Raw genomic sequence first — 23,025 nt, 5'->3', positions numbered from 1 at the left:
TTATCAACATCACTCCATAAATGAAAAAAAATGTTAATGTTAAATAAATGTTCAAAAAATGAATGTCATGTAAAACCATTGTATTTTATATGTAGGTCTTTCCAATGTACATAAATAAAGTTTTAACATGCATTTCTTATGAAAAACGAGTGAATTATCCTCATTGAACCATGATCTGTGAGCATTGCAATAAATATTGACTGAGATGGTTAGTAATGGATTATGTTAATCATAAAATATGAACATTGTTTATTGGGATTTCTTGGTTTCTGACACTTCTGGATAATTAAACATTATGCTTTTCCTGAGAAACGAACATAACAGGAAGGTTAATTTATTCCATAAATGCTCAGCGTGAAATCTCTTTATTATATTTCTGTGGTAGTGAACAGGTCACCTTACCTAGGGGTGGTGACCATGACGAATTATTCAAACAGCATGAGGCTTAAAGGATTCACATTCTTCAAACAATACTACAGAGCACCACTGTGCTGTTAGATCCATCCACAATTATTACCTGCTAAAAAAACACGCATTTTTTTCACTGCAATTACCTATTGGTGCTAGTAGGATCGATATACTTATTTTATTGTATGTAGTATTGTAGTATGTGAAGTGTTTGCCCATTTGTATTTAAAAAGGGCTCGCTTGGTGGTTTCTATTTATTTATTGATGATGATTTTTCACTTACCATGTTAATGTATCCCTACAGGATCATCTATAAATGTAACATGTAGTATTTGTTCACAGTACAAGCAGCTTTTTCTGAATGCAGTTTAGCCTCTTGGGCTATAAGAATTAATTTAATAGAAATCCAGCTATTTAATGTTGTGAAAAACACCTTTTCAGTGCCTACTGTACTGTACATTTTGGCAACTGGTGTGCCTTTAAATCCACAACCCACATTTGTTGTGGCCTACAAACCTTTGGCTCCCCTTCCTATGTCACACGCAGGCTCATTAGAATTTAATGCACCCATGTTGTTTGGTATTTGCACCTTCCTATTACACGTCGAATGTGATTGGTTGCTGACATACATCCACACCCTGTTTAAGATGGCTTCACATAAACCATTTGCCAGATGAAAAACTAGCACAGAGAAGTTGCAAACAAATGTAGTTTTGCCAGTTAGACAGTGTGCAGGAGACAGTTTGCAACTTTTGATCTACTCGTCCCTGCCCTATGCAGCTGCCTCATGACATAGATGTGCTGTTTTTGTCTGTTCTGAGGCAAAAATATCAGCAATTACAATAACAAGTCATTATATAACATTACTGATCCATTTTGTCTTCATAAGTGAGATAATGTAGTCTATAATATTGCAAATGACTATGGTACACTGCAGCCAAAGTGATCCCTGAGGTAATTATGGATGCATTAGTTAAATATAATCATTTTGTATAAAAGTGAACTGTATACGACCTCATTTAGTACCAATAACAACCACTAAGCAATCCAAATCTAGGAAAAGTAAATGATCCTTTGGCTAGGGACTCGGCTGTGAGAGTTTGCATGTTTTTTCCCTTGTTTAGCTTTAGTGCAGCACTCTTACTGTTGTTTGTATTTTCAACTGCAAAGACACTTATTATTTTTGCCTTCCAGGTCCCCTGTAGTTTTCCTCAAGTGGTGTGTGATTAAAACTAGTAAATTTATCTGGTAGAATGGATCCTTAAAAACAAGAAAATAATTATGGTTTGGGAGATAATTGAGATTTTGGGTGATAATTCAGTTAAGATTTGGATTCTACAACAACTCAACACACACTAGTGATCTACAAAAAAACTCCACTAACGTCACGAGCTTAGCTGTGTGTGAGTAATAACTGAGAAAATCCAACTAGATGTAATCTACACATTGATTTCCCAGACATGGAGCACAAATATTTGTCCAGGGTAAACCCTCCCTGAACCCCTATTCAAAGGAACATTAATCCAGGATTAGAACTTCTTGTTATGATTATCGTCAGCGTCAGAATGCGGGTCTTGGGGGTGGGAGCAGGATGTTTGGACAGAGACCTTTTTCAGTATGAGAGGCAGAGGGCATTGCTCAGGGGACTGTTGCTCTTGGTTTTGGCTGAGGGTCTGGCTGTTGTTGGTCTGGCTGTCCTGGTTCTCATGGCACACGATCTGATCACCGGGGCTGTTCATCAGGACGGACACCGCGTCTCCCAGCTGCACCAGCAGCCACAGCAGGCCTAACAGATGAAAGGCAAGCTGTGAAAACAGATGCTGATGACAAATCGCAACATTCTGCAAAAGAAACATATGCATTAATCAAGATAACAAGATTTTTAGACAAGGCACAGAGATAGATTAGGGCGGGAAATGTTCCTCTGTTCGTGCTGTCACGGTAGAGAGGTGACGATCTGGTTCGCAACGCCGCACGCAGCCTCGACAAGAAATAAAGAGGTTAGCACAATGAACTGGTTGGTGTACAAGTCAGTCACAAGTGACTCGCATGCTGGAAGACCCTTCTGCAGCTTCCCGGCCAGCTACAACAGCAACAGAGAGAGAACTGTGTATAGGGCGAGGAAGGTGTGTTGACATTGCTCCACCACTGTAACTGGGGATTCCCACCGGGCACGTTACGGCCGCGGAACGGCAGCATAGCGAGCCAGCCGTATACACACGAGATAGCAAGAACACGTGATAATCCTGAACATACGGGAGACCGTGAGATCCCGTGATAAACTGTGTGTATAAAGTAAACAACAACAACAACCAACAGCTTACTTTGCTTCTCTGACGTGGAAGAACTGTTGATCTGACCATCTATCCTTATAAAAACAATGTGTTATGATTGTATGCTGTTCCACTTCAACAATCAGTCTCTTGTCGTCCATGTCTCCGACCCTCTGAGACCCTTTGATTGATTGATTGCTGATCTGGTGCCCCGGCCATAATGTTGATGTGAAGTAGTTTTAGGCTGCATGAACTGCCTATTGTGTTTTATTTTGAAAGGGGGCGGAAGTGTATTATGTTGATTCTGAGTTGGACTTCCTGTCAGGTGCGATCTGCTCTGTTGAGATTTACGCGGTTTAGTAGCGGCTCACGGAGAAAATAGAAGTCCTACCTAATGCTCGTGGAGAGCCGTGGCTGTAACGGTGGAAATGCTCTCATTGATTAGAGTGGCAGCGATCAGCAACGGCAACCGCGGCGCAGCCGTTCCGGGGCTGTAACGCGCCCGGTGGAAATCAGGCTTTAGATATGTGAATGGAAACACATCCAACAGGCGAACACACATTGGAGACTGTCAACCAGATGTGCTGGTCACCAGGACGAAGAAAAAACAAACAAGAGCCCACTGGATGAAATGAACTGTTTAGGTGCTTTAAATGTTATAGACACAGTTAAAGTGATTGTATTTTGGTAATTATTTCATAGTATTAGAGATGCTTTTCAGTTGACCTTTTGCCTTTTGTTTGTTCAGTTTTCATACAGAAATATTTAAAATGTTCTTTATACAGGGTTTGTACACTTTAGCAGTGGTTAAATCCAAGCATTTTTCAAGGACTTTTAAAGGTCAATTTTCAAGCTTTTCCAGTATCTTACACCTGTTGTAAATTGCATGTTTTAGATGAGTACTTACATACTAAAAGAGGGAGATTTCACTTAACTATACCAACAGCGATTACATTGAACATGTGATTATCTATAGTCTATAGATGGATATAGTCAGATTGCAAGAGAAATACAGTAAGAATTTCAAGCATTTACAAGTACTTTATCCAAAATCCAAGCACTTTTTAAACCTTGAAAATCCAACATTTAAATTCAAACATTTTCAAGGATTTCAAGCATCCGTATGAACCCTGTTTATATTTATAATAAAATAGTTTAGCCCAGCAAAAGGAAATACTGTGAATACTATAAATCTTTAAATCTGTGTAAGTGAAAAGAAACGGATTCTTCGTCTTCCTCAACTGTGAGTCCTAAACCGGGGTATGAATAGATTGGTGACATCTGTGTGCTGCTACACCCCTGGGGCAGAAACATTCATGATGGCATGCACTCATAAATGTCAGACAACTTCTGCAATGACGAAAATAAATCTTGGGAAAAGGACCCCCAAAAGGATATTAGGAGAAATTCATACTGTAAACAAATCAGGACACAAACACGCTATGCAATAAACATTTGTAATTAGCAATTAAATGTTGCCCAGCTGCATGGATTTTCTTTTCCTTTCCAGCCATCTGGAGACAGAGTAATAAAACTCAAAACAAAAACACAAAAAAAACATTATAAAAAGCACTATTTCTTTTCATGGAAATGTCTGTATGTAACACAGCGCTGAAGAAAAATAACAATAATCCTATTTAATTCTTCCATGTTGCTGTTCTCATCGGGGCTGGAGAGGGTAAGCTTATTAAGATAAAATCAATTCAAAATTACAAAAACAACAACAGCGAAAAGCTCGACTGCTGCTTCTCTAAAAGCTAGAGTAAACCAACCTCACACCTCTATTCCAAAAGCCCACAGTGCATCCCACCTCTCTCCCAAGTTAATGCAGTGATAAAACAACTTCAAATTTCTCGGGGATAATAACTCTATTTCCTTTTCAATAACTCCCTTGTGGTTATCACCCACTGCGCACGTAGGCAGGCTTACTATCCTTATAACTCGAAATTACTATGAGATAGCAACACTCTTTCATCTCAGCATAATCCCTCCTCTTTCTCATCTAGTCCCACTCTTCAGTGGATTCAGGATTTTTTTGGGCTATTTTGTGGCCTTTTAGCTGTTCTAAAAACACAAATCAAAAACACAGCTCTATTTCATTATTAACAACCCCTACCAACTAATGGAGACCTCTTATGATAAGTCGTAGTTGGGGAATTCTGAAAAATGTCTTAAAGTCACTATTTTTGCCTAAAAAATTGACATGAAACAACATAATTTTCACCCGCACTATAAAGCCTTCTACTCCTCTTTTGAGTCCGCACCATATTAGTCCTCGTTTTAATTCCCTCCCAGGCAGCTCGGAGCGAGGTTATGTTTCATACATAGCAACAAATTTATAATAACCTTTCCCTCAAACTGTTACCAAACTAGTTGCTCTTGTGCTCAGCCCGAATTTTCATCCATTTTTAATACCATGCTCCCCTTATCTTGGCTCGATAATTGTATTTTTCATGCTTGCCTAAGCTAAGCATGCTGTACTGATCTCAACAACTTCAAACCTTTAGAAGATAGCAATTCAATCTCACTCAGTCTATCTAGTGCTGAATAAATCTAAATGAGGCCAATCATTTTTCATGCAGCCAGCTAATGATGCTCCAAAGTATACTTTTATACAGTAATCATGAAAAAAAAAGTAAGTTTCTACAAAGTGCAAGTACAGGCTCAAAAGTTACAAAACTCACACATAGTAATAAAAAACTTTCAGTTCAAGAAGAATATATAAATATAGAAAATATCCTGGCTTTGCTAAATAAAAGAAGGGACAGATGGGGTTTTTTCTCACCAACGCAGTTGTTGATGAGTTGGGGGGAGCTGGCTTTGGCCAAGGTCTGCAGCAGCAAGATGCACACTCTGTCCCTGATGGCGGTGGGCAAGGACTGGGCTGCCGAGCCCCCAGCTGCCCCAAACAGCTTGAGCCACACATACAGGACCGAAGCTTTTAGTGCTTCATCTGGGTAGAGCAAGGCCGAGCACAGGTGCTCCAGCAAGGGCACTGGTGGACAGAGAAGTAAACACACGATCAAACACAAGGGTGAGACAGAATAAAAGAAGAGGATGCATACATGATCATGTGGGGTAGGGATGGGATGATATACAATTTTATCGTGGATTGCGATAAAAAACACCCTCAGTAAGTTGATTGCGATGAACTTTCATTATCGGGAGAATCATATATGTCGTGGGTGTCTAGCTTGCTAACATAAGGGAATATGTAAATAGTGACTTAAAAATAAAAGACAACAGTGAGATGAGGTGCCCACCTGCACAACTGTAATCTTTTCTTAACTAAATGTGTATGTGTTGGTGCCATTTGAATAGATTTAAGCATACTTACTTTTAGATTTAAGCATACATACATACAATTATCATGACAGTACAGAGAGCAAGCAAAATTATATATTTTTGTAGGCCAACCCAGAAGTAGCATCACTATTGGGTCTACTGAAGATTCGCCTATGTGATTTTTGCATTTGCTCTGCGGCAAACATAAGTTTGTGATGCTTATGTGTTTTGTTCAGCAGGATAATCTTCACAAATGAACACCACCTCTATGATGTGTGAAGCGTTAATGCAGCCGATGAATGTAAAAAGCTAATGTTATGCTATATCGAACTACACCACGGTCGCATGACTGAAACATCACAGCCGTTATGCTTCAGACAGTCTTCGACAAGAGCAAGAGGACTGAAAACACGACTCGAGGCTGTAGGGCGGACTAGTTAGAGAGTTCCCATCTGTGTCTGACGTGATGACGTTTAATGTCCCCGACAACCACTGTAGTCTCATTTAGCCACTTTTTAGCAACCATCTTTTTAAGGACACATAAAAACTTCAAAAATCACAAGCGGGGGTATTTGCTAACGCGTTTTATGTCGTACAACAAAAGGCGAACATCTCTTCAGCTTGTGTTAACCACAGACCTTATTTCAGTCATCTTACCAAAAACCCATTTAAAATCCTCATTGAGATTGAGAGGATAGACCCCATGGGGCTAAAATGCTAACCTACTTCCTGCTTTAAGAACTCATTCCTGTGGTGCCCTATTGTGAATGGAAATTATTTTGGCCAGGAAAATCATTGACATTACATTTTTTCTCCTCCCATGTCTAATGTGGGATGCACCGACAAAAAATATCTTACATATGAATTGAAGAAAGAGAGTAAAGAGTGTCGAATCTATTTGTCTTGCAGATACTCTATATCTTAGGGTAAGGCGGGAGCAGACAATAAAGAGAGTTAAATTAAGCATATTGTGAGAGATGCACAGATTAACAGACTATGAGAGCAGCAAGATGACAACATGGAAATGCAGCAAACCCGTGGGAACAAAGGGTGTGTTTGAGTTTCACCTGAACAGCCCCTCTAGCTTTAACAGGCAATGGCAGAGTCAACATTGGAGGGAAAGTTGCCATGAAGATGAAAGAACTGAAGATTGGCTATTGAGGAAAGTGCACAGAAAAAATGGCAGGCTATAGAGAGAGAGAGAGAGAGAGAAAAGGAGATTAAAAAAATACATAGACGTAGGATAGCAGTCTCTTCTCTGAGCCAGAGACTCCCAGGTTGGCTCTCTGACAGACAAGAGCATGATTCAGAATCGCAAGAAGGGTAAAAAAGGGAAAGACAGAGGATGGAGAGACACTCATGGAGAGAGTGATGGTGCAAAGGGAGAAAAAAAACGAGAGACAGGTAGAAGCAGAAAAGCTGAGTTAGTGAACGAGAGAAAGCCTTAGGGTGAGAGTATAAAAAATGTGGTAATGGAGAACCATACACAAAAAAAAAATAGGGGAAAAGAAAGAGACAGGACAGTAAGACATAGATAGAGAGGAATTATAGATTCATATCCAGAGTGAGAAACATGTTGCTTTAAAAGATCAACTGTATTTATGTCAGGACTTCACTCTAGAGTAAAAAAGAATTAGCCTCTTTAACATCACTACTGTTTTTGCCCTGAAATGTCCAAACTCAAAGCTCAAATGAAGACATTTAAAGGGATGGATTAGAATATTTGACGCGATATTGTACTACGACACGGAGAAGCAGCCACACAAAAAAAAACAGCAATTTAAGCGTATGCTGTATTTTTGAATAATTTCAATGCGTTACCTTGCCTCAAAGAAACCTTTCCAACGGCGAACTGAATCGATTATCATTGCTCTCTTCAAAGTCACCAGACTCCTTTGTAGAAAACAGTGATTTGACCAGAACACAGGATGCTGGCCTAGAGCTGCCTCAACCGGTCAGTTTGTTTGTGTTATTGTGTGACTTTGGTGAATCCGAACTAACCCTTCATAATTCAAAAGTCACATGACATGTCCATGTAATGTGGTGGCTTTGAAGAGAGCATATAACAGCTTCAGTTCAACCTGCATAAACTAATAAACCAACATTGATATTTTTAGGTGGCTACAAATACATTTTGCTGCTTCCACAGCTGTACGCTGTTTAGCTTCAGTGCTTGTGTACTCCTGCCTGCTTCTCCAAACTGGGGGCGTGCTAAGCGCCATGTAGTGTAGGTAATACACCGACTATGTGCAAGTACTTCATAAAACCCCACTTAAAAAAAAAAAGGAACTGTCCCTTTAGGGTCAGACTGACAGAAAAGACACTCCCTGTCATATTGCTTACAGCCTTAGTTTGGTTTCAATAATTACAATCAAGACATAAGGCGCGTTTCCATTAGGTACTTCTCCTTCTTGTGAGCCACTATGGGTGTGGCTTGGGAGAGAGGATCCGCCCAAGATCCACCCAACTTCACCCTATAGCGGCTCAGAAAGTACCTGTCTCGGGTAGGAACTTTCTGAGCTGCTACTCACTAGTAGACGCTGATTGGATATGGTTGAGGCAGGATATGACGTGAGTAGAACTCGACACAAGAACAACATAACAGCACCTTTTCTAAAAGAAATAAGCAGAGCAGACTGAAGCTACGTTTACACGAGGACGGTCTAAACAGAAGACGCAAAAGTGGCGTCGCGTCTTCACTTTTTATCCCTCGTTTAGACAAGCATTTTCGGGAGGAAATCTGCGTGCATACGGTGACGCAAAAGTGTGTGAAATTCGATTGTATGCATGCCAGGCGGCATCACTTAAAGCGATAAGAGCATCTTTGGGCATGCAGAAGTTTTCAGGCCACACATTTTCATCAGCTACTCCTTCCACAAAGTTATCCACCATCCACTAGATCTCCCAGGTCTCGTTCACAGCAGTCTGGCTCGCCTCCGACGAATTGCTGCATCCAGAATGTGATGGAGGTAATTCCAGATCCTTCTCTGTTCACTAATACTATCTCTACATATCCTGTACATTTGGTGGAAAGACTCCTGTAAGTTTATTAGAGCTGCCAGAGCAGCTTGAAGGTCCGACGCATGGAAATAATCCCACTTTTGTTTATTTTCCTGTACTGGAGCATGTATGTGACGTAAACACATACGTGACGTGAGCAGATCTGAGCAGAGTTTTGCGTCTTGTCAGTGTAGACGGACACACTACGGCGGAGCGTGTTTAACTTTTCCACTTGGAAGGTGGTTTCAGATTTTTGCGTCTTTAAGCCCCCAAAACGCTGTCACCGTCTAAACGAAAGGCACTTCCGATAAAATATTTTGTCGTTTTTACCTGCGAGCGTCCTCATGTAAACGGGGCCTGAGACGAGAGACTCAAGAACAAGAAACCAAAGAAGAGAAGACGATGTACAAGGGAAAAAGAAAGACCGCCGGCAAGTCGCTCTGTTGTCAGCGTCGCGTCACTGAAGTCACAGTCAAAATTGTGGCTGAATAACCACACAAGTGTCTGTAGCAGAACTATTTACGTCACATTCTAACTCCGTTGGTTAGCCACTACAAAAGTACCTGTATGGGAACAGAGGCTGAGGGGAACTAACTAGTGGGCGGAGCCAAAACACTAAGCTACTTTTCAAAAAGTACTCAGTGGATACACGCCTATACGGCAAAAGAAATGACTATAGCTACTAGACCACAGACTTCATAAAGAAAAAAATCCACCTGTTGAAAAGGAAGATTAAATAAACAGGCTGATTACAACATTTTACACTGCCTGCAGCGACTCAAATAATAAAAAAAGGAAGTAGCTTGGTAAATGTAGCTTTCAACAAATTAATTTACAGAGGATGTCAAGTCAAGTTTTGTTATTTGCAGAATTAATTATTGCCAGCTTTTTCATCTATACATAAACAAATAAAAGACAATAAAAACATGAAACATTAAAATGATTGTGATTAGTCAGGACTGTTTATAACTTATTTTGTAACTGAAAAATGATCAATGTTGTACTATGAATAAGTGATATATTGAATGAAGACAGGAAAACATTACGATGGTGGGAGACTGCAGTCTGCAGGCTGATTCTCATACACCATCCATCAATCACAGCTCAGTGAGCAAATGACAACTTTCTGCCATGACCACATCCACAAAATACACATCAGGTCAAATGACTGACCAACAGGAGCGGAAGAAGTCAAAGTATAGGCCTGCAGCAACACAACTGTATACAAGGATGGATATGCTGTCACTTTGCTGCGGTGCGGATGAATTAATAACCAGGCTTTGTTAATCAGGTATCTTAATCACAGTAAGATAACCTTGAGCGGTTACATGACACCTATAATAAGTTCTTTATTAATGTGGATGAAAACAAATTATTAGAAGGAAAAAGCTTGGGAAAAAGTGAGGGTCGGCATGGTGGAAGGTCAGGCAGACGGGGAGAGACAGACGGGGCTGCAGAGAGGAAAGAGAAGTAAATAAGTACAACAGAGAGTCTTTGAGAACAGAGGAATAAACAGTGTTTAAGTGCAGGGCAGTGCTGGAGGTGGAAGGAGACAAAGCAACACAGAGTGTGGAAGAGAAAGAGATGACAGAGGAGGAGAGCCAAACCCAAGCCCAGCTGCTCTGTGAAGCAGATCAAAACCCATGTGAGGCAAGAGAGGCTCCCAGACATGTTTGATTAAAACCAAAATATATGAGGCGGCCAAGATGAGAGCCAGGCATAAAGAGAGGCAAAAGAAAAGAGAGTGGGAGGAGGAGGGAGATAAGGCCTCCACAAGCAGAGGATGGAAACGGAAGAGCACAATTTAAGAGTGGTAAAGGATGGGCGGGAAATAAAAGCTTCACTGTTGTTTAACACCGCATTTTATGACGCATGCATACAAACATGGAGACAGATGCACAAAGAACTGAAACAAAAAAGATTAAACGTTTCTGTTTTGTTTTCTTTAGCAGAGAAAACCAAAGGTTCATTTCCATTTGCCTTGTTTACTGTTTTGCAGCCCCACTGCTTCGCTGTGAACCACCACTCTCTGGTCGCCTTGTGATCTGCTTTCTTCAGGATTTCTTTGTTGTTTTGCACACACAGCCTGCTTAACTATGCCTTTCTCTGGCTTCCAGTCTTTCCCATATATAAAATGCATTAGTTTGGTCTACCCAAATATTATATTTTCTTAGTATTTGTGTGTATGTTATTTCAAATGTCTGTATAGAATAAGGTTGAAAATCATCTGATCTGCCAAAATGGTGCATTAATATGTAGTCTGATCAGCAACGAGGTCTTTCACAGTGTTTGGGTAATTGCTCAAAAAAAACTTTGAAAAGAAAGTTACACATTACTTTACTTATTCCCTCCCAGTAGAATATAAATTGTAGGTCCATAGGTCCACATATCAGATCAGAAGCCAAACGTTCTTCTTCTTCTTCTAAGCTAGATCCAAAGAGAGCTTGGCGTCTGCTGCGGCCATGTTGGATCCGTAAGAAAACTACAAGCTTCCGTCTGTCCAATAGTACGCGTCATCGTCTTGCTAAGAATCGGCCATGGACACCATGTCGCCTTGCAGTTGGAAACTAAATCGATCGCGCAAGGCAGCATGGGTATACCCAGGCTAGGTCCAAGTGGACGTTTGTGCCACATTTCAAGAAATTCCACCAAGGCGTTCCTGAGATATTGCGTTCACGAGAATGGGACGGAAGTGAGATTGATGAAGACCATAAAACAGAATGCAATGATTTTCAAATCCTTCTCGACCTACGTTGAATTGACACAGTACAAAGACAAGATATTTAATGTTCAAATTGATAAACTTTTGTTTTTTTGTTAAACTCTGAATTCTGAATCTGTGGCATGCTGCAACAAACTCACTGGAGCTGCTCAGACACCAAACCATGGCTTTATAGGAGCTTATCTGATGTGGTGATACCTCATAAGGAGGAGTCTCTCTCATTGTTTCCTCCTTTTGCAACCGAATAATGACACAAGCAACTGATGAATTTATAAATTGTAACCCATTACTTTACAAATGTAATGTGACTACTATAAGACTGGTCCATAATGACTTAACTGTTGGATTTTGGAGCGTTGATTATCTCCACCTGAAACACTAGCCGTATTTCCTTTAGGGGGAGGAGTGGCCGCTGGGAAAGGCTCAGGCCACGCCCTCTCAAACGTCCGCTCACTCTGCGTGTCTCCATTACAACAAAAGGCCCCTGAGAGATTTACGAGACTCTGGAGGTGACGTATGGTTTTCGATCGTCGCGTAAACACTTAGCGACAGTTTTGACCGTGATCCGTGATCAAATACGCAACTGTGGCCACCGTCGCTAACTGTGCACAATGTCAGCAGCTGATCATAAACAAACCAGCATGGCTAATTATGCACAGCGTCTCAGCTGATCATAAACATGGTGATTGTGAATTAATGGCATCGCTAACTGTGCACAGAGTGTCCGGTGCTTGTTGTAAACAAACAGAGATCGCTAAGTGAACACCTCCTGCAGCAGCAGCACATACACACTGTACTGCTACAGAGCTAACTGTTAGCATATTAGCACTGTGCTACTGTGCACCTCGTTCCACGACGGCGGACTGCACTATGAAAGGGCAGAAAATCACGCCTTTGTGGGATCACTATGAACGCCCTAAGGCGAAGAGCTGGCACACGTTACATCCTGCTTAGTGTTCTATCCAATCAGAAACCAGGATTTTTTCAGGGGAGAAAAACGGCCTCTTCCACAGGCCAAAAAAAGTCAGGTCAAAAGACAGCTCAGGATGGCTCATATTCAAAAAAGGGGCATGTTGGCGAGTGAGACCTGCCTCGTTCCGGGTAATGGACTGTAATGGAAACACCCCGACTGCAGCCTGTGCTATAGTCTATACTCTCCCTCCTTTATACTCCTTGTTATCTTCATCTGCCTTTGTCTTTTCTTATCTCATTAATGCTTCATCTTCAAACTCTGCTCCCTCATTTAGTCCGCATCCACTCCTCAGCTAGAACCTAAGGGAGTACGACAGCAGCAGTGCAGAAATGAGAGAGCAAGAGGGAAAGAGACTAAGAGAATAAAAAGACAGATTCAGGCAGAGAAAAGCGAAGGGGTGAGAAAAACAGAGGGGTTAATCAGTTAGATAGACAGGCAGACAGCGAGTCAGAGAAAGAGAGAGAGTGAAATGTGCCGGGTGCTCTGGGCTCGTGTTTTCATTGCCGTGCTGTTGTCATTAGTCCAAACAGCCCCACAGAGACTGCTGAGTGACAGGCCACAGACAGACACACACAGTCAATAGTGGCACCCCGCATCTTGCATCAGCATCACAACAACCCACCTGCTACCTTGGGCTGTTCAGGGGAGCTTGTAAAACTCATGAAAATACATGAAGGTGGACACACGTAGCATAGTAAAATAACAATGCGGCCTGCTTATTTGGCACAAGGCTCACTCACCCTCGCCTGCAAAAACAAGCATTCAAGCATGACGCAAACACACTAGAACACATACATACACACACACACACACACACTGAACACACACACACATACACACACTTGAAGATGATTAACGGTGCCCATTATACAGTGGCGTAATGGTTCAGTAAGTAGACAGACATCATACAGGTGGTTGTAGCAGAGATTAAATCCGGGCGGGAGGGGCGGTGAGGTGCATTACCGTTCACACTGCAGAACTGTATATATATATATATATATATATATATATATATATATATTCCTATATATGGGGAATTTCAGGGGAAAGATTGGATGAACATATATTTGTAACTTTTGTAGTTTTTTTTTCATTTTCAGCAAGAGCTGGCATGGCAATGCAGATAGAATTTTAAGTATGGACACGGCACGGTTATCTCAATGCAGCTGGAGCGTAATTGAAAAGGTCATAGCGGCTAGAGAGATTGAATTGAGAAAGTGCAGGGGAAAGGATATGAAAAATACAGTTTTGTGACTTTTTTTCCCCCATTTCTGTGAAGCAGAAGGAGTGGAAAATGGTACAGCATGGGGAAGACTATTTCAAAGGTGGACACAGTACAACTATTTCCATGCATTAGGGATGTAATTGAAAAGGTCAAAATAGGCTGTCATTGAATTGCGGATATCCCTGAGCAGAAGGAACAAGGGATGCTGGAGATGAGATATTCTTTTATATCCCTCTCTTTCATTTGAGGTGATCTGTTATATTTCTACTATATGTCTGGATCTCAGCTTTCGAGCCTCTGTGTCGCATTATGTTTCTATCCAATTTATTTCGTGATGATAGATATTAAAGGTTTGACAGCATGATGAGCTATCTGATATCTGACCTGATCCAAAGCCATTTGCATAAATAAAACTGACCAAAACAACTTTTTATGGATTCTCCATTCTCACCCAAGAGAACATGTAGCTCTTAGTAAAAAACATTTCCATGAATCTCCCTTTTGTCCAGTATTCAGAAACTTAACCAGACAGAATGCTATGAATTTCCAAGTGCAATAGCGGTTTATTGCCTGCCCTCTAACAAAACAATACTGACCCTAAAGAGAACTCTCATATTTTAAAACAGCTGCTTTGGGTGCATCTTTATTAATATCGACTGTAAGTGCTAGTCATAGCCATGAAAAATAAATTACAATAGGCAAAACACACTGATGTTGCTTTAAACTACTGTCTGTATATCTGTGAGATGTGACTGGGTGTCTGTTGCAGTGTCTCACCATACTGAGTCACCAGGCTTTGGGCCACGTTTGGGACCGCTTCCACGAGGTTCCCCAAGAAGTTGAAGGTGGGCAGGAAAGTCTTCAAACTGAGCTGGTCACTAAACTGAATAGGGAATGCACAAAAGAAAGCAATAGATTCACAATATTGTGAAGATTTACAGCACAGGTATAAGGCCTTCAGATCCAAGATATCAGATATACTCAAGAAAAAGTCTATTGGAACATTGTAAGCAGAATGAGCAGGTATTACAAAAGATAACTAAGAAAAATGATAAAACTGAGTGTTGGTTTGTTTCCCTTCACGTGTATTATGCACATTTTCAGTTTGCACATTTAAAAACTAAGTGGATATGCCGAACATTTTATAAAACCTTAAAATACCACAAAAAACTGTTTTATCCCTTGGCTGAGGTGGAAAAAGTTCTTATATCGATAAAAGCAAAATGCTGATTAAAAGTCTCCTGATCACTACAGGAGACTTGTCACAACAGGTCTTGTCACATTTATACAAATATCATATTTCCATCAAGTTTTCTACTTTGTTTGAGGTTCGACTGGTGCTCTTTAAATGATGTCATCTTGTTGAGCCCTCTTCCTTTGCATGGATATAATACTTTTCTGAATAAAAAAACTGACGACACCAATCGACTACAATGAATGGAAACAAGCATTCATTCTCATTTTCTTCTGCCGTTTTTCTCAAAATTTGTTTAAAATTTGCGATTCATTTGGATGGAAAACTGGCTAATGTTGATAAGAATAACTGTGACAGTTACTGTTTTATGATGCAGTGTGTAGGATTTGCAAAACCATCTCTCTGGGGCAGTTGTAATCTCACAGCAAGCATGAAAAAATGACTTTTATTCTACATTATGCTAAGAGAAAAATCCAGCTACAACTTCTACATCAACCTTTATTCTCCAGATACTGTTACATATTAATCAGAGACGCATCCTTGAAATTAATTCTTTTTCAGAACTCTGAAAACAAACCTGCTTCTTTTTCCAGCGCTCGCTCTTAAAAATCTGTATTCTCAGCAGGCTCCTTAAATACATTTCTCTAAAACATTCTAATCAGGCTCTGTTCTAGTAACATAAATGGGACCTGTCTGCACCTCTACCTGGTGTTATGCCTTTCTGTCATCATCAGTATACACAGCTTACTATTTTCCACCTGCCGTGTCGGCTGCTGAATGATTCTGCCTCCCCCAGAGGTGACAACAGCAGCAGCGAGAGGGAGACAGGCACACTGTCTGTTTACTAAACGGCCCTGGGAGGATATGCTGTCGTTTTCACAAGTGCTGTTAAATATTTTAAGGTGTCATTGCGTTTTCTGCGCCTGCATGTGAAGATGAGCAGGTGTGTTTTGCTATATGTCTGTAAATGTGTTCGTCTCACCTGTTTGTGTATTTCATCCAAAACAAAGTGATGGGACAGCTCGCTCTGGAGCTCCAGAAGCAGCTGAACCAGCACTGGCACACATAAACACACACACACACAGACGCATGCGTTTACACAGCTACAAACGTCAGGCAAATAGCACAGGGAAGTATTCATTAAATAAACATCACAGTTCAGTACAGTTTCACATTTTTCTCCTGCAATTATGAGATAGAGAAAAAACTAAAAAATGTTATTCAACATCAATGAGTTTTTATCTTTTTAAACTTTTGGTTTTATTTTGTTGTTTAATCAATGTTTATTCTGTAAGCAACTGGGATTATTAAAGATGTTGTGCCTTTAATGTATTATTAAAGAACTAGTTCTGAGGTCATTATCTGTTATCAACAGTCAATATTGTTTCTGATGTCATAACCATAAGGACAATATGCAGCTAAAACCAAAGCTCTCATTACTGTGGCTGCTTCACATGACTGCTTAGCTGATGTCCCAATGTTTCTGGAAGATTCCTGGCTCGTTTTCTTTGTTTCTCCTCACACACACACATACGTTATGACTGCATTATTTATGAGGCTCAATGAGTTTCAAAATGTGCTCTTCACACATTCTGTGCAAGGAGCAAACGCAATGTCAAATTTTAAGCACTCTACTAACTATTACACCAAAGTGGTCCCTTAGGCATTTTAAGACAGCTACCGTAAAATTACTCTGTCATTTGCACTTAGCAAAACATTTTTGCATTTTGAACGACTTTCGCTGCAGTGAGACAAATCTGACTGTGCGCTAAAAACAGCTAGTTCACTGACAGGCCAGCATTAAGACAAAATCTGCGTATAGCAGCTTAAAAGGATCACTAAATACAAAGAGAAAATGGTACTGCAACAGAGTAGCAGTAAAAGAATATCATCAGAATGAGGTCAATGCCTTCAAAAAGTGTTAAAATTAGAAGCTGGTGTGCAGAGTCAATGTAAGATCACCTTAGTAACCGGCAGTGACCATTATCACAGATACAAAGAGAGTTCTTGTGTAAGTGTCTTCAGATACAGAGTGACTCATACGCTGTGTGCGCGCTCTCTCACTGTCTGCATTACAACGACTACACAAAAAGTCTGTGTCCGTGTTTGCGTTAGTGTAATGTGAGTAGGTCGTACGGGCCCGTACACAAGCATTATCCAAACCACAAAGAGGAATCTCTTCACCTTGGTCGACCTTTTCCAGAGTGGCTGGGTCCTCCACGGTGTGAAGCATCCCTGGGGACAGCACAGTAACAACAGGCTACATTTAAAGAGCATATTCACAAAGTGAGACTTCTCACAGAGGTACAATGAGAAAAAGGAAGCTAGAAAATGAATACTCATACATGACAAAGGGTCCACTAGGTTAACGAGCATGAGAGAGTGACAAAATAGATGGTACGCGCTCCACCAGTGTGCCACCGAGACACCCTGGATTTATTCATGAGGCTATAATTGAATTTGTGTTAGGGCTAGGCGATATGGCCCTAAAAGAATATCACCATATTTCAGGGTATTTTTGCAACAATGATATTCTTGACAATATTTTAAAATACTGAAAAATATATAGAAAATACGATTTTTAGTCTGTATAAATAAATAAAAAACGAAAATCAATCATAAATCTAAAATGTGGTGTAAATTGCCAGTCTCAACAGTAGCAAATAATTAAAAATAACCAATAATTAAATAATTAAAAATAACCATCTACAACATTTACCCAAATTGTCTCCTCTATTTAACCAACTCCTTTTTAAAAATCTCTGTGTCTGTGCTTGGTGTGACAATATTACAGCATCATGTTTGTTTAATGTGATTATCCCATTTTTAAAATCACAATCCAGATCTGATCTGTATTGTTAACTGCTCTTCAGGAGCGCATAGCAAAGTTTTAGTCACTATGGAGACGAGAGATGCAGGGTGAAAAAAGTCAGTTAGTTGAGTTATTTTTGCAGGATTTCAAAAACATGTAGCAAGAAAACATCCAATTAATGAAGCAAGAGTGTAAAAAAGAAGGCCATTTTAATAGCTGTGTCTGTATACAACCCTAATAGCATGAGAAAAAAGCACAATGTGTCGTGTGGAAGATGAAAGCCATATTTTTCATTGGATTAGGCTCTCATTGACATGTGGTGAGGCTCAATTCAGCAGACCATCTCGCCATCACTGTAATGGCCCTTTTAATGTTTCGTCATACTGGTCAGAGCTTTTAACGGCTTCCCACTTTGCCACATATCCTCTCAGTGTCCTAATTTGATTAGAGCTCAAATGGAATAATACTTCGGCTGCAATAACCTTGTAAAACATGTCCAGTGAGGAGGTGAGTATCAGTAATATCTTCTGATGAGGGTGGTTCCATAAAACACACTTCTTATAGCAGTGGTAGAGTACGGATTTTATAAACTAACACACCAGTGCTTTTTACCTGCCATAACGTCTCCCATAAAAGACTTGGTAATTAATGGTGGCGAGGATAATGTACTGGCCCCGGCAGAAAAACATTAACCGCAATACAGTGCTCGTAAAGCTACTCTTCCTGTACGTCAGCATCATCCCAGAGGGTCACTGGTGGGTGTCATAATATTGATGACTTCATCCGAGATAGACGGATGAGTGCTGCACCAATTCATTGCCGACTCAAAGATTCTCATCAATCATTGTATCTTAATAATGCAATCATTGCATTGGTATGCAGTTTTATACTCTGCTGATAGCTTAGTCAGCAGAGAATATTTAGATACAAAACTGTCCACTTCACCCACGTCAATAATTTTTTGTGTCATGTAGTTACATAATTAAACGATGCAATAACCATTCTATTTCATATTTGATTTAATCTGGCTGTCATAAAAAAGGAACATCAATTACGTCAATGGGAACAAAATGTTACATTTAATGAAGGCCCAACTATCTGCCCAGGTCAACAATAAATGCACTGGATTGGTTTAATCCACAGATGGCAACAGTGTCCTTTGATTATAATGAGAAAGTAAAGCAAGGTACAGCAGGTCAACTTTAGTCCCTACGTGAATATATTTCTGATATAACTGAATTATGTTGAAAATTGTGAGTATTTCTGTATCTCACTGCTCAAGGAATTTGATAAGATCTATTGTCTCGATTGTTCGGTCTGACCTTGCAGAAAAGCAGCGATGTGACTGCAGCACTAGCACGACTACACCGACACAGAGGTGGAGAAGAAGGACGCTCACACAAGCAGCCTCCAACCAGCAAAATGTCGAGAACAGACGTTTTTAAACAGTTTGAGGGGAGGCTCAATAAATGGAGGTGAAAATATTATATTGGTTATTATATTAGTCTAATTACATCAAAATAAGATCACATGGGATAGCCTAAATCTGTATGAATTGGTAAAGAGAAAGATCAGAGATACAGTAGTTTGAGGGAAATTTTTTACTGTTTTCCCACTTTCCTAAAGCCAGAAACTAAATGATGAACAGAAACATTAGGCTATCTTGGCTGTGTCAATGGGATTCAATTACACAAACATTTTCACATACAGTAGGTGTCCAGGAGTTAAGCAAAACTAAGCAAGTAAAATAAGGGCGGATAATAAGGAGGTGCTTTTTTCCAAAGTTTTTCTGTGCAAAAGGCCCACAGTCTCAGACTTGAGAAAGCCTTGTTCTAGATGGATGGAGATCAATATCAAATAGAGGATCCGTGCAATGCTCAGTCACTGTTACTGTTAACCCCTTTGCATTCTGACGCCTGCCTGCGAGCCCTGCCGACTTTTTTCTTTCAGAGGTTGTAGCAGTCTTAATGCTACTGAGAAAAAACTGCTATCATATGAAACTAGATGAATGATGGAATCCAGCCAAGGTAAAACCGACCTTGGCATTTTTAAAGGGTTCAACATATGAATATGAATGAAATATTCTGAATGAAAATATGTTCTTAAGTTTATTTTACGGACATATCCACTTTATGCTCATATATTGTAAATTTCAGCACCAAATCTTTGTAATAATATCGACTAAAAAAAGCTGCATCAACTTATGAGACAAAATTTAACACTGAAAAGGGCTTCACATACTATTATCATAATGTTCTAAGCCATTTTACATTTTAATCATTTTAATGAATTGTTCTTATAGATTTATTACTAGAACAATTTGACACAATAAAGTAAAATACTCTTTATGTTCCCAGTTTTCAGATGGTGTATACCACTTCGAAGTGGCATCTGTTGACCTGCTCTCTCCACCTAAAGATCCCCTGTCCCCCAACCCTAACCCTCTAAAAAGGGGCCAATCAGCTAAGAGGTTTATGCTTCTTATTATGTGACCTTGCAAACACATACCTACATTACGACTGATCAACTAACTATCGGTAACAATAGAAACAGAACAGGTGGGAGATCAAATTGTAGAACTTCTAATCATTCTTGCTAGTTCTTCCTTCACATATTAATCTCATGCTGTTTGTTCTACTATTTCTCACCCAGTAGAGAAGTTGTAAAGTGCAGAGGGACTCTGTGGTCCTGTCGGAGCAGCTCTCTCAATGCTCCCGGAGAGAACTTCAGCACCCCACTGATTCCAGACAAGGCAAAAGACTTCCTCACTGACTGTACAGCAGAGACAAAAGAGGGGATAGAGACACCGGAGGCATGTGCAAAACAAAGCATAAACAAAGCATGTGCATCTAGGGAAATTAACAGGAAAATGTATTTCCATAAATATTTTCAGGTCAATCCTAAAAAGTACCTTACAGAAAATGCTGGAGGTTAGCACAGACTGGGAGTTTATCTATATTCCCAGGGTCCACTGTGCCTCGGCTCAATATCCTCTTAATATGACACATTAAGGAGGCCTTTCAAAGGTTTTTTCCAAATGCACACTTATTCAATATACAGTGGTGTTCAAAATAATAGCAGTCCAATGTGACTAACCAGATTAATCCAGGTTTTTAGTATATTTTTTATTGCTACATGCCAAACAAGGTACCAGTTGGTGCAGTAGATTCTCAGAAAACCTAGCATTCGTGATATGCAGCTCTTAAGGATGTGCAATTGGGCAATTAGTTGAAAGGGGTGTGTTCAAAAAAATAGCAGTGTCTGCCGTTGACTTTACAAACACAAAACTATTTTGTACAAACTTTTCTGTTTCTAGGATTTAGCAATCCTGTGAATCACCACAGTTTTTATAACTGCTTAGCATACTGATGTTATACTCTTGGAACTTGCACCTCCATTTAAAAAGCCATTCTCTCTTCTTTTTTAATGTACCTTTTGTTTTATTGAATTGAAGCTAACCCTTGCCAAAGACTACACTACAATAAGAGACACGTGGTCAAAACTCAACACAAGGCCTTGGGGGCATATAGAAACACCTATAACCAAATAGTTGAACAATTAACTTTGGTAGGATGAAAGCTTCATATTTAAATAAGTATGTAGTATTTAATATTACAACAAGTCTATCATATTCCTTACCGCTATATCGTCACTGTCAATCATTTCAACGACACAGGCCACACAGAGCAGCAGCCCGCCCCCCTCTGCTGGCCCCAGGCGGCCGCTCCATTTCGGGTCGTGCCTGAAATGAATCTTATCGTAGACTATATCCACGCCTGTCATTTTCCTCCTGCTGTCTGTTGAAACAGAAAAAGCATACCATGGCTTTTCGAATCATTTTGCAAGTCATACATGTCCGTACAAAAGCTTACTATCGTTAGCTTATCTTAATTTAGCACCGCTTGAGTATAACATTAAGATAGCAAATGAACTATTAGCAACTTCTGCATCTTGTTACTCACATGTGCTGTCTACGTTTTCTTTATAGTTATTACTTAACATTGACAACGCTGTTACATACAATAATTGTATTTAGTTTAGTAAACTAACCATGAAGTTGTGTAGCAGACGGAAATCCACACGATTTTAGCGTATTTGCCGGAGGCGCGCACTTAAAAAAAGAAAAAAGTAAGGCGCATTTAAGCCACGCCCCTTGAGCCCCTTAGTTACTGTTGCTATGTCATGAATGAAAGGGCCTCCTCGTTGATTTCGTCTGCCAGCAAACAAGAGAAACATGTCTAAAAGCTGCTGGTGAAATGCACTACCATCAAGGTAAATAACCCATAAATACGCTATTACAAGCTGACGATCCACAGATACAGAGGTGAGACTTAAGCAGTTATAATGGGAAAACTGCGTACTCCGTACTCCTGTACTCTTGGGGCCGTTTTTGACCTTGATCATTTTCAACATACGGTTAATATAGGTTAACTTTCATAGAATTGTAGGCAGGCTTTTTTTATGTCATCTAAAAATGTACAATGTTTTCAAAACATAAATTTCACTAAAAGTTGACATAACCTACTCCCAATTCCCAATAATAATGAAAAAAATATGAAAATTCTATATCAGTTTGTTGGTCATGAGTTGCCTTAAAAGGTGAAAAAAGAGCTGGTAATATTTTTTATACATGTCCTAAAACCAGTCTAATGTCATGGAGTCCTTTTTGACCCCTGAGGAGCATGGGTATTATACTTTTTTTTTTTTTGCTGCCAACCAAAAATGAACAAAACATAAGTTTCACTAAAAGTTGACATAACCTACTCTGTGCATTCCCATCAAGAAATTATTATTTCACTATAACTATTAAAAAAATATATTCAGGTTTTATTATTTTTTTCTCTTGAAATGAGGTCTAATTTTGTATATTTGACTAAAATTGACCAATAATAATGAAAAAAATATGAAAATGATATATACATTTTTTGGTCATGAGTTTCCTTAAAATGTGAAAAAAAAGTTGTTAATAATTTTTTTCAACATGTCCTAAAATCAGTCTAATGTCATGGGGTCCTTTTTGACCCCTGAGGAGCATGGGTGTTATACTTTTTTTAGGAGTACACAAGGGTTGACGTTAACTTACTTATGCAGTGCATTTTTTTCACTAAGTCATTAAGCTAAAGCATTTGATA

At 39.7% G+C, this 23,025-nt stretch overlaps 1 protein-coding gene across 1 annotated transcript in view; it reads right to left on the bottom strand.

Annotated features, from left to right (window-relative positions):
• LOC131983301 (meiosis inhibitor protein 1) overlaps positions 1 to 22,186 on the bottom strand; it is a 97,748-nt gene extending 75,562 nt beyond the window's left edge. Inside the window, exons 1-8 of the mRNA XM_059348012.1 lie at positions 21,944 to 22,186; positions 21,533 to 21,690; positions 20,542 to 20,665; positions 17,266 to 17,316; positions 16,064 to 16,137; positions 14,664 to 14,769; positions 5,467 to 5,676; positions 2,016 to 2,194 (exon numbers count right to left, since the gene is read on the bottom strand). Of these exons, the coding sequence (XP_059203995.1) occupies positions 2,016 to 2,194; positions 5,467 to 5,676; positions 14,664 to 14,769; positions 16,064 to 16,137; positions 17,266 to 17,316; positions 20,542 to 20,665; positions 21,533 to 21,676 (888 nt within the window). The 5' untranslated portion in view covers positions 21,677 to 21,690; positions 21,944 to 22,186. The remainder of the gene's footprint in view (positions 1 to 2,015; positions 2,195 to 5,466; positions 5,677 to 14,663; positions 14,770 to 16,063; positions 16,138 to 17,265; positions 17,317 to 20,541; positions 20,666 to 21,532; positions 21,691 to 21,943) is intronic.
• Positions 22,187 to 23,025: the final 839 nt, after the last annotated feature.

This window comes from Centropristis striata, chromosome 13, assembly GCF_030273125.1.
Source record: "Centropristis striata isolate RG_2023a ecotype Rhode Island chromosome 13, C.striata_1.0, whole genome shotgun sequence".
In the NCBI taxonomy this organism is placed as follows: Eukaryota; Metazoa; Chordata; class Actinopteri; order Perciformes; family Serranidae; genus Centropristis; species Centropristis striata.
The sequence above is the reverse complement of the archived record's forward strand: the minus strand, read 5'-3'. Positions and strand labels throughout refer to the sequence as shown.